The 12,667-nt window shown below is 35.6% G+C and overlaps 3 protein-coding genes across 7 annotated transcripts in view; 2 read left to right on the plus strand and 1 right to left on the minus strand.

Moving 5' to 3' along the window:
• Positions 1-683: 683 nt before the first annotated feature.
• Positions 684-6,803, plus strand: LOC128894012 (pre-mRNA-processing factor 39-like). The gene is made up of 13 exons (XM_054155391.1): positions 684-836; positions 1,071-1,195; positions 1,296-1,535; positions 1,628-2,095; positions 2,161-2,338; positions 2,416-2,666; positions 2,739-2,864; positions 3,625-3,773; positions 3,853-4,258; positions 4,331-4,495; positions 4,577-4,963; positions 5,051-5,337; positions 5,422-6,803. Exons 1-13 carry the CDS (start codon positions 686-688, stop codon positions 5,717-5,719), a joined length of 3,231 nt encoding a protein of 1,076 aa, XP_054011366.1. The 5' UTR covers positions 684-685; the 3' UTR covers positions 5,720-6,803.
• A 161-nt stretch (positions 6,804-6,964) lies between these two features.
• On the minus strand, positions 6,965-10,905 carry LOC128894013 (uncharacterized). Its single transcript, XM_054155392.1, has 3 exons — positions 10,458-10,905; positions 7,445-10,301; positions 6,965-7,367 (listed from the first exon to the last, which is right to left on the minus strand). Exons 1-3 carry the CDS (start codon positions 10,656-10,658, stop codon positions 7,198-7,200), a joined length of 3,228 nt encoding a protein of 1,075 aa, XP_054011367.1. The 5' UTR covers positions 10,659-10,905; the 3' UTR covers positions 6,965-7,197.
• A 598-nt stretch (positions 10,906-11,503) lies between these two features.
• LOC128894014 (synaptosomal-associated protein 25) overlaps positions 11,504-12,667 on the plus strand; it is a 33,875-nt gene continuing 32,711 nt past the window's right edge. For all 5 annotated transcript variants that reach the window (XM_054155394.1, XM_054155396.1, XM_054155398.1 and 2 more), the window contains exon 1: positions 11,504-11,664. The gene's annotated coding sequence lies outside the window, so the exon portion shown is untranslated. The remainder of the gene's footprint in view (positions 11,665-12,667) is intronic.

A 12,667-nucleotide genomic window follows, 5' to 3' on the forward strand; every position in this document is an offset into this window, starting at 1 on the left:
ATTCATAAACAAAAGATAGTAGACGAAATTTGGGCGGGAGTCGGGAGATGCTTGCATCCAGAACGACCATCGCTAAACAGGTCGAACTAATTTACCCCCATTTACCCCCTAATATCTACTTTTCCATTGAATTAACTTAAACTGAAGTGAAATAATAAGTGATTATGTCTGATTTATTATTTTTAATAATATTTTATTAAATAAAACAATATTATTGCTCTTAGTATCAGTGGCGCCATCGGTGACAAAATGCCCAAGCTTGTAGTGAAAATAATTCCCACTATTTCTGCTAGACGGCGCCACCGATACCTTCTAATCAATTATTCTTTATTTTACGCATTATCTACAATATATTATTTTTATGTATCATTCAAACATTTATCCGCTTTTAAACGTAACGTAAACGTATTTTCTCTAAAATTAATAGCAATATAATGATAAGAGGATGTGGTAATGGAATAGTAGGTAATGGACAATGAATGCATATAAAGTTTATATTTGTAATTCATAAATGAAATTTGGTTCACTTTGCCAATGAATCAACGAGCCCCTAAATTGTGAATTATGAGACATGTATTCCATTAAACATACTGTTCTGAACATTCTATACTTCGTCTGTAATTCTAATTACAATATTTTCTATCGATCAATGATAAACCAGTTCTGCATAATTATCAATGTCCTTATGTTAGTTCACGAGTATCCTGCAGATGGTCTCTCAAACATGATGCCGCCATTTTCTTCTTCAGTTCTGCGTTTTACATTCCAGAGATTGCATCGAGGCAAGATGTCGTCCGAAAGTGGTGACGAGAGTGAAATGGCTTTAAATGAACCTGGTAAGAGGATAATATTTCTGAAATAAATCTAGCTGAACGTTGCACGATTGTATTTCTCGATCGAGTTCATTACAAGTTTGTACGAAAGTTGTATAAACCTATCGATACACCCGGCTCGCCGAAGGTCTGCGAACCGCCATTACACGAATGGCGTCTCGTACACGCATGTAACGTGTACATATTCCATTTGATTTTTCTAACATTTCCGTCTGTTGTATTTCATGTTTGACGCAGTACGACGTACACGATCTGGTCGTGCACGCAAGACCCCTGTCGTGGCCAAGAAGTCTCCTGCTAAGAAACTTCTAGCAAGGGCGACACGTTCCCCGAAAAAAATGCAAGAAATCGAAGAGGTCGAGGTGTGTAAGCTCAACGACGCTATAGATGCTGTTCGTGGCCATCAAGTCGCATCATTGATGATGTATAGGATGAAAATAATTGATCATTGCAACTTTTTAGGAGGAGCAGGAACCCATATTGCAAGAGGCAGTCGTTCTAGAGAGTATTCCAGAGAATGGAGTACAAAGGTTCGGTGACATTATCATTGAGCAGCATGCAGAGGATGATTCCACTATGTTGCACTTGGAATTGGAGGATTCTGGTGACACTGCTGTTCATGAAATCAATATGAATCAGAATATAGAAATATCAGAAGAGCAAGAGAATGTACCTGATTTAGAAACTACTGTAACTGAAATTGTTAGTTTAATAATGTCCCTTATGAATACAATAATTATATTAAATTTATTATTTATTTATATTAAATTATATAAATTATATTTTGTTATTAGGTCCACACTGATAATGTGTCAGATCATATGATCATAGAAGAGAGCAGTATGGATAAAGTGGATATGTTGACTGAAAGAGGACAAGTAGAAATGGAAGGACAAGACACTAGTAACGATGAAACAAACCAACATGTGCTGATAGATTTTCAAGAAGTTATAAATGAAGATGGAGAAACCATAAATCAAGTAACAGAAATTTTGGAGACAGAGGAAATTGAATCTGAAACTATTATAAATGATGATGCTGGGATGGAAGTTATGGAGGTGGACAATTGTCAACAAGAAGCACCAGAAGTTATTGAGAGCATGGCAGGAAAAATTGAACCTGATACAGAAATGGCAGACACAATGGAAGTTTCAGAGGTAGCAAATACAGATGAATGCTCACCTGAGGATGCTATCAAGAAAACGGAACCAGACACAGAGGCTGTGTCTGAAGATGAACTGCCTACTGAAGCTGCAGCAAAGGTATGTTATTAAATTTTTAAATAAAGAATTAAATGTGTTAATGTAATTTAATTTTTTACTTGTAGGAGCCTGAAACAGAAGCCGTATCTGACGAAGAATTGCCAGCGGCGGCCCCCGCTGATTTGGGAGAGACTGAGTCCGTCTCTGAAGACGAGTTGCCACCAGATAGCGAGAAGAAGAAAAAAAGCGGAATAAAGGCAATGAGCAAAACTCCTGAAAAGAAAAACAAAGCGGAAGGTGGAAGTACGTGTACATAGAAGAAAATATGTGTATAAACTATTGGAATTACATTTGAATTCTCTTGTATTATTTCCTTGTAGATAAACGCAAATTAAACGCAGAAGGAGAGTACGACCCTAGTTCGCCAACATCCGAGAATAATGATGAAACGCCAGCAAAAAAAGTAGCACTCTCGGTTGAAGCTGACGAGGGAGACAATAAGCTAGAGACTAAACCAGCATCACCAAAGAAAAAGACGTTGCCAGAGTTGGACAAGTATTGGAAAGCTGTTAACGAGGATCCGTCGGATTTCACAGGATGGACGTATCTTCTTCAATATGTCGATCAAGAAGTAGGTTGAGAAGTATGAAGACTATATAAAAATAGAGATACGGTATACTCACATTGTTTGTTATCTTTATAGAATGATGCAGAGGCTGCACGCGAAGCTTATACCAAATTTTTGGAGCGTTATCCATATTGCTACGGTTACTGGAGAAAATTTGCTGATTACGAGAAGAAGAAGGGCAACCCCGAAAATGTCCAAAGGGTGAGTCCACTCGTTTACCATATTCATTAGGCTACCTCTCATTATGATATCATTTAATTAACGCAATCTAATGAAAATAGCTCGAGTTAGGAAGACGCGTGGGCAGTGTGCACGCACGTAAATATGGTTTTCCCTTCCAACAGCCTAGCACGTCTTGCGGCACCTATACGACTCTCTCCGTTTACCAAATAGCTAGTTACTTAATTATTCTGCGATATATACGATATTATTGCGAATATTACTGTTTTATACCGTTATACTGATATTCTACGTATGATACGTAAGTCAAGCGAAGGCTAGTTGTTTCAATTTGCGATATTTATCGTGCAAAATTGTGTGTAATATTTACTGTAAGCATTTGTACACATAGCTTACTACAGAAAGTATTGTAACTTATGCATAAGATGCGGTACCTTACTTAATGTAAGTAAGATTGGGTTGGGTGTTAAATCAAAGTCAGAAACAAAGACTTAGGACGTGAACGTGCCAGAGAGGGAGCAAGAAAAAGTGGCGGAAGACACAGAGGCACCCAGATTGGAACACTCCTTGACTTTAAGGTGAATGCACAATGCTCTGCAATCTCTGTGTTAAATAAATCTCTTTATTTACAGTACGCGTACGATATGTGAGTATACGTTGCTAAAAAACCGTAATGCTTAACGAAAGCTAAAAAAAAAAAAAGAAATAGGTATAAGTCTACCCGCCACCAGCCCAATCAGTTATAAACCGTTCTAAATGTGATTGTAAATCATTACTACAGGTATTCGACCAAGGTTTGAAAGCTATTTCGCTCAGTGTGGACCTTTGGCTCCATTACATCAACCACTGCAAAACCGTCTACGAAAAGGACGAAGAGAAACTCCGAGAACAATACGAAAGAGCTATTCAAGCGTGTGGTCTTGAGTTTAGGTCTGATTTCTCTTCAGCTTTACGTGTAAAATTGTTTTATTGTAATTGAATGTTTGCAAAGAAATTTAATATCTTTTAGATCTGATCGTCTTTGGGAAAGTTATATAAAGTGGGAGTTAGAAGGCAAACGTCTCAGCAGAGTAACAGCATTGTATGACTGTTTATTATGTACCCCCACCCTTGGCTATATCTCTCACTTCGATGCATTTCAAGAGTTTGTCTCTTCGAACTTACCAAATCGTATTTTAAGCGTTGACGATTTTCTCGCACTGCGCGCTGAAGTAAAAGCGCTGTTAAAATCAGACGACAGCACTTCCACTTCCGCGGCTGACGATGCACCACCAGGCGAAGAACCTCCACCACACGAACTTCCACCTACCGACGAAGAGACACGTGCTATCAGAGAGAAAATTATTAGCAGTAGGCGTAAAATGCACAAAGCTAATATCAATGCAGTTGCTGCGAGATGGTCATACGAAGAAGGCGTAAGTATATAAACATGATCTATTTAACATATCGTTTTACAGCGATACTTATTTCTTTATCTTTATCGATAGATTAAAAGGCCATACTTCCACGTAAAACCTTTAGAACGATGTCAGCTGAAGAATTGGAAGGAATATCTCGATTTTGAAATCGAGCAGAAAGATCAAAATCGAATAATTATTTTATTTGAAAGGTGCTTGATAGCCTGTGCTTTATACGATGAATTTTGGATGCGAGTAAGTCGATAATAACAGTATCTTAATTAATGTTTCTTAAGTGAAGACACTTATATTAAGTAAATATATGTTTTTCCATAGTTTGTTCGTTATTTAGAGTCGTTGAAAGGCAATAACGTTGATAAAATTAGGGACGTGTACTCCAGAGCATGTATGGTGCATCATCCAAAGAAACCAAATTTGCATCTTCAGTGGGCGACCTTTGAAGAAGGTCAAGATAATTTCGAAAAAGCGGCTAGCATATTGGAAAATATCGATAACGTATTACCAAATATGTTACAAGTGGCGTATCGAAGAATAAATTTGGAACGTAGAAGAGGGGATTTGGACAAAGCCTGTACATTATATGAAAATTATATTAGCAATAGTAAAAATAGAACGATCGCAAATAACATCGCTGTTAAATACGCACGGTTTCTCTGCAAAGTCAAAAATGATGTGGATAAGGCAATTAAAGTATTACTGAAGGTACGTTGACGATACTTTTTCCCATATTTAATCATTGCACGGATATAGATATATATACATATATATATTATTTTCATATTATTCCAGGCTACAGAGAAAGACAAAGATAATCCCAGACTCTATCTACAATTAATCGATTTAGGGATGCAGAGAACTCCTGTCGATACACAAGAAATCGTAGGATACATGGATATGTTTATAGAACGAGAACATGCTGACCTCGAGCAAAGAGTCCTTTTTGCACAACGTAAAGTAGAATTTCTCGAAGATTTTAGTCCTGATATTCGACAAGTATTGAAAGCGCACGAACAATTCCAAAAATGCATCAAACAAGCAAAGGAACGGAAGAAGACGAAAAGCGACGATGCCAAAACGTAAGTTGTAAAAATGAAGAATAATTATTGTAGAATAAATTGTATAATACTTATAACTACTTATTAACTGCTTCGTTGTTACAGTGATACTTCTCCTCCAAAGAAAGTCAAAACGGGTGACCAATCAAGCGTACCACTGCCGCCTTCTGTTAGCTCTCAGTCATCTTACCAGTACAGCAGTGGGCCAAGCGGACCTTACCAATCGCAGCAACAATTTCAGGGCGGCCAGTATGGCGGCCAAGGCGGTTATCAACAGGGTTATCAACAATATCCGCCTCCGTCCGATCCTAACTATGCAAATTATCAGAGTTGGCAATATGGGCAAGGTGGACCGCAAGCATACGGGCCATATAATCAGTGGGGACATTACAATTACTATTAGTGGATAAATACAATGGTTTTTTCCTGTATCAGCTTTTCATTGCGTTGCTGTGTCTACTGTATATTTTATAATCTTTATTCTTCTTTCGTTCGCGGATGATTGACGAGGAAAGGAAATGAAATCTTTACAGTATCAATGACACATCAGTGACCTGACACGAATCCTAATGCTACACGTCGTACTGATATTTTCATTTGCTGCAGTAAACCGATTTTTTCATGCAGTTCTGTCTTAACGTAATTTTAAATAACATAGCCGTACAGGAAACACTGATAAATTTACGACTGTTGACGAATATGTATTGCAATTGTAAAACTAAACAGGTAATCGACTTAAATTGCCATACAGTACGAAAGTGAAGTACGCTATATGTTCTACATCCTTAAGCATGTATTTAAAAAATATCTCTTCGTATCTGCATTGAATTTGCATCATAAAACTTTTCACGTTTTTGATAGTTTATTCCGTGACATCTTATTTTTTCAACGAGAAACTATATGTTCCCCTTAACTTGTAATAATTGTTCCTTTTCTTGTGCGTACTTAGTTTATAATGATAAAGTGTCTGATAATGGGCGTCAACGTATCGCGTGAAGAACATTAGAGAATATATATACATATAATTGGGAGAATAGATATTTTAATGACTCGCAAACGCTATGTAAGCGTAATTGTTAGATATTCACGGAATAAATGTTGTTGACATTTGTCGATACAATTTTGATAAACGTGCGAATCGAAAAACGCGACTACGTTTCTATAACATTATCAATTATAGAAAAAAGTATGATCATTGGTTATTAGACCTTGTTAAATTCTTTAGTTTACAGAAGCGTATTATGTCCTACGCTGTAATTTCGCATTTGTCTAGGATTTGAATTCAGTCGTAAATTTGTTTTAGAAGTCGCATATTAAATGAATTATTTCCGTATGTGAATTTTTATAATTTACAATAAACGAAATTTATAAGTACGCAAACACTTATAACGATGACAGCTTATTTCGTTTATATTGATTTAGAATTTTAAGGTAATATATTTGTGATTGTCAAAATAAGAAAATATAATTTTAGATCATATTGTGAATTAATGTCCTAGTTCGTATAATTCGTCGATAAGTAATGTTTCAGAACATTGTGCGATTCGAAAATTCTAGTTTTTAATGGCCAGCGTTGATTGTTTATACGATTGGATAAAAATTAAGTGTTGGATTTCAGGATAAGAACATAATATAAGGGACATGAAAATATCGTAACAAGTATTTCTTTTTATTACGAAAACATTATAAGTACGATTCTATATAATTATAATTGGAAATTAATTCGAGCTCGCAACTTGGCATATGAAACAAATTATTTGTCGTTTAGAAATATCGTACAAAATTTCTTCATAAAGCAAGCGATAAAATTTATATAACATGCATATCGTATTAGTAACAAAAAATATTTTATTTAAGACGAGTTAAATATCCTGAAAGACGTTAGTTTCGTGAATAATTTTTCTTTATTATTATAGCACTTGAAGCTTGTGCATTAACTCCGCAGGTACCGTCTCCTCTATATACTCTGTAATAACCTCGTTCACCCCAACCTGGGCCCCAACTATTTTTTATTATCCAGTATGGTAACTCTTTGTGGAACAGAGGATACTCTGAAAACAAAAACGAAATAGGTTATGTAAACGATATTGAAACTGATGTAATTACGTTCAGAAAGTATAATACATACTGCTCGTGCCATATCCCACAATTAGAACGCCGTGATCTAAACTTTCAGGGCTACATAAAAACTTAAAGGGATGCGAAACACCACCCATATAAAATTGCATGGCATTAGCGTTAATACCAATAGAAATCGGGCCATTTGCTACTAGCCACTGTGCCATTTGTGTTTCATTCGATGTTATATTTACAGCTGAGTCAATCTGCACCCTAGCTTTACTTCGATTGAAGTTGCATTTTTCATTTCTGGCATCGTAAGGATAATCTATTTCCAATTCAAGACCACCTAATTTTTCTATGGTTCTGTAAGCATTCTCCATTTCACCTCCGCCGCATCCTTCGTCCATTGTATCACAGTCTACTAGTTCTTGTTCAGATAACGATAACAATTTGCCTTCTTGAATTGCATACTGGCCTTCTACATTGCCTGTAACTGAAAATGCCCAACACGATCCACATTGTCCCTGATCTTTCACAGGTGTGACTGCGTTATAATTACGCCAATCGAATTTAGCAGGTAAATCAATGTTTGGTATCTCAGCTTTTGGAAATGGTATTTCGTTCTCTTGTTTCAAATCGTGTCGCAAACCTAGATAATGCGCTTTAAATTCTTTAGGCGTCAAGTCTGCGAACATTGTAACGCCATACTCAGCTGTTCCTTGTTCAAAGTTTTGCAATTCTACAATTTTGTTCAGATTCTTTTTAAAAATTTTGAAACGATTGTGTTTTTCTTTAGCTGAAGCATACGATTTATTATGTTCTCTGATGAAATCTTCGAACATAGTTTCGTCTTTGATATTTTTTGCTAGCTGCAACATTTTTTGACTATATTGAGAACCCCGTAAGGATCGTTTTGGTCGGTCGTTCAAATCGCAGTTGATGGTTATTTCTGGAGATCCATTATCTTTCCATGGCTGTGACCATACTGTGAACAAACATTCCTTGATTTCGCTTCCTTCTTGCAACTGACAATTATCTTTAGAACCTTTTGGGCAAGTACTCGTGCCCAGTTTAACTTTTATTTTATACAAATATCCTGATACTACTTGTTTTGAGGCTTCTACGATCTCTACTACCGTATGTTCGTTTGTACCTTCAGAACTTTCTGTGAATTTCTGCAATCCTTTCTTAGCAATCTCTTGTATTTCAGGATCAGCAACGTTTATATTAATAGGTGCACCAACAAGACCAGATTCTCTCTTGCTTCTGTATAACTTAGTAGAATGATTTATTATAGAATCTGTTAAGGGCACCTCTTTTGGCAAAGTGATTTCTTCCTTAATTTCAGAGGATGCAGCTGGTAAATTAGAATTTTCGAACAATGTTTCGTTTTTTATATCTTGAGCTAGTTTTAACATTTTTTGATTATACTGAGCACCCTTTAAAGACCGCTTTTCTCGGTTGTTTAGATCGCAATTGATGGTAATTTCCGGAGATCCATTATCTTTCCATGGCTGTGACCATATCGAAAACAAACATTCCTTGATTTCACTTCCTTCTTTTAACTGACAATTATCTTTAGAGCCTTTTGGGCAAGTACTTGTGCCCAGTTTAACTTTTATTTTATACAAAGATCCCGATACTATTTGTTCAGTGGCTTCCACAATTTCTACTAGCATAGGTTCATGTGTACCTTCAAAATTTTCTGAAAGTTTTTGTAATCCTTTGTTTGCCAGCACCCTTACTTCTGTATTATTAACATCTTTGATACGTGGTGCACCAATAAGTTCAGATTGTCTTTTGTTTCTATACAAATTTTGTGATTCAGTGATTGTAGAATCAGCAGAAACTCTTTTTGGCAGAATTATCTCTTCTTTAACTTCCACTCTGTTCGTTTCTGGCTCTGATTTAGCTTCCCTTGTAGGTAAATTAAAGTCTGTTAGAAATTCCCCAAATTCTTTAACTTTATCTTCAAATCCTTGAGGCTTTGTATTATCATCATCACTTTTGTTACTGGAAATTTTTACAATAGGATATTCTGTTACTTCTAATTGGTCTTGCTCCTCTGATTTTGCAGTTGTGGCATAAGTGTAATTATCAAGAATACTTTTTAAATTTTCCATAGCCTCAACCTTTTCAAGATTAGATTCTTCTCTGTTAGGTGCAGGCTCTGTTACAAGTGCTTCAGCATTTAATGTTGAAGAATGATCAATATTATGTCCAACTTCAATGTTATTCGCTGAAGTACAATTGTTTTTTGTTATTTTACGACTAGATTGTTGCCAAGGTTGTTCTTCAAATGTTACCAAGCATGTTTTAATGGGAAGATTCAATTGCACAGAACATTCTGATTGATCTATTGCATTTTTCAAGCAATCTGATTCTCCCATACGTAATAATAATTGATATTGTATTACATTAGATGAAGGTGGTACAGCACGAGTTACTTTTATAACATTGATCATTTTGTGCTTGAAGTCATTCAATATTAATTCATCCATTGACTTTGCCACTTGTTCTCCAAACACAGCTAACTCGGGTATGTTTGGATTTAATTCATATGGACATCCTGGACAATAATTAGAACTAGAAGCCCTCATAGCTATGAATGGTTTATCATTATGGTCTCCAGTTTTCTGAATCTCATGATCAAGTTCTACGCTTTGGTTAATGACAATCTGTTTGTCCAAATTTTCAATAATCTCCTGGTCCTGAGTATATTCTTGAGCTTGCAGTGGATCATCTTGTGTCGATTGGGGATACAAATACATGCACTGTATAGATTCCCGTAAAACGTGTATGTCTCCTCGTTCGTGTTGCTTTACTTCTACGGTACATGCTTCTCGAGGACAAGGTTCTAATGTCTTTTTGCAAACAGGGGTCAAGTCAAATGTAAGTCTATATATTACGTATGGTGACTCATCCTAAAAAATATAGACAAATATGTTGTAAATCGTGATCAAAGCAGAAAATGTAACTTGCGCAAAATTTGTTTATAGCAATTTTGATGTAAGTTTATTTCATTTTTATTAGTATTGATTGAAATAGTTGATTAATAATAAGATATATAGGGAACATACCAATTTTTGCGCGCTAATCAGGTTACCGCCCTTGTACGTATGGTGGGTCGGAGAATCCTCGTTCAAAGAATTCAAGGCACTTTGGATCAACGGCTCTGGTACATTTCTTACCAGCTTGTTTGCAGAACAAGATGATATAAGGATCAAATTAATAAGAAATAAAAATAGTAAGCGCGCAGCGCACAACAGAAAGCCTGCCATCTTTCTGTATGTACGCCTCCGTTTTGGTTTTGACCTCCAGCCTCCAACTGACGTAGCTCGCTCCTTCGTTGATATTTTATACTTCTTTGTATTGCTGATTCAAAGATGTTAATCAATCTTGACGCCTTTGTGCGACTTGAATTGCTCTACACTCTGTATGGTAATATTCATAGGAAGAAAAATTCACTTTACGGATTCCAATAGTCTCGACTGATGGAATCACTCTCCGACTCGAAATATAAATAAAATATTTAAGAGAAGGCGTATGCTAAATATCAAACAGTACGCCTCTCGAAACATTTTTTATTAGAATCGAGATAAGATAAATTCTATAACATAATCCAATAAATATATGTATGTTTCGTTAAAAGATAGTACAACGTTACTCGTTTTATTGAGGAAGGATTTGTTTATGCAATGTATTATATGTGATTTTCTGTTGGATATATAATATATTCCATGTAACCATATTAAATGTAAGCTTTATTTTAAGGAGGGATTACTGTACATTGAAGTTTGAAATTGATTTGTTCTACCATGTCATTTAAAATATTTTGTTTTATTATCAGAAAATTAATCAGCATAAGAATATACGAAGTACATCTTATTGTATACTAAACCATCAAATTTTGGTTGATAAGATTAATTGCGATTATTTACGTATACCGATACAAATGTGTTGTTTATTTGTTGTTTGAAACAGTAAAGTTGCAAATAATTAAATGTCGAAAACTATTTATTAAATTTGAGTAGTGCAATATTTCAGGAAATTCTTCTTATAATTACAGATTGTGAATCACCCTTGTGTTGTTGGGTTTGAAAGTTCCCGCCACTTTCGGAGCTGATATAACCATACCTTGGTTTCCGATTGTCAGAAGTGGCCAGAAGACTATGTGTTTCATCGTGCGGAGTAATCATCTGTGATAGCTGCAGTATCCTGGAAAACACCAAGCTTTTAACAGGCATAGTTTCCCTCCGTTATATGGCACACCATTGACTTTCATTGGTAAGCGAATGCATTGTTTAATTAGATTCATCTTTATGTAAAACCCTAGGTGGAAAACGTACGAGCTACCACATTGCAGTGAAGTTGTATCGATTTTCTGCTTTACTCTAGCTACGTTTTACCTAAAGCACGCACGGCGTGCCAGCAAGTTTATTATACATATATGGTAATATCATTAACAGGTTTTATCTTTTCCTATCTAGCTCTTTGATTGTAAACATCGAAGAGTATTTCCTTTCGTTTTGATATTTCTCTCCTGAACCCGGTTCGATGTCTGTCTAAATCGTTTGACAAGTTTCCTCCTCGTTTTAATTCGTTGAATTTTCTGTAACTTGCTAGTTTATAGATATCTGTTTAATGTACAGTGTTTGACATGTCCGTTAGATCTTTAGATGGTAATTTCTTGTTTTAAAAGAGGAAATGTTATTGTACTAATAATATATTGCTTACATTTCCTTCAATAGATGTACAAGAAAAGTATACCAAAGACTCATTATATTCAAAATAAGTACGATTGGAAATACGTATGCGAGACTTTCCTCAGGGTGTCGCTCTCTTTAACATGATTCATCATAGAATACGACCTGTATGTTCAAGTATTTAATAAACTTTTACATTACCAAGTATTTTACTTGTTATCCAGTAAATTTGTAATTATTTCCAAGAATGGCATTGCATTCACATTACGAGATGGAAATGTTTGAATCTTTGATATAATTACAAAAGGGAATACAAAAAGAGAAAGTAATTGCATGTGTATCAATGAATTCGTCCAAGTTCTTGGAGAAAGTCACAAGTCCTGGCACCAACGAGCAGCACGCGTCTCGATTGATTGTGGAATCTAGTGATTTTCCCCCAGTGATAGAACACACAGCATTTCTCTTTCGATATAGTATGTTTCGTAACAATTACTGCGTTCCTTTATTGGATTGGTCAACGAGACGCAATTCGATACTATATTGGATAACATTCGACTCAGAATTTACCCTCTTCGAATCGTTTA

This window comes from Hylaeus anthracinus, unplaced genomic scaffold, assembly GCF_026225885.1.
Source record: "Hylaeus anthracinus isolate JK02 unplaced genomic scaffold, UHH_iyHylAnth1.0_haploid 3, whole genome shotgun sequence".
NCBI lineage: Eukaryota > Metazoa > Arthropoda > Insecta > Hymenoptera > Colletidae > Hylaeus > Hylaeus anthracinus.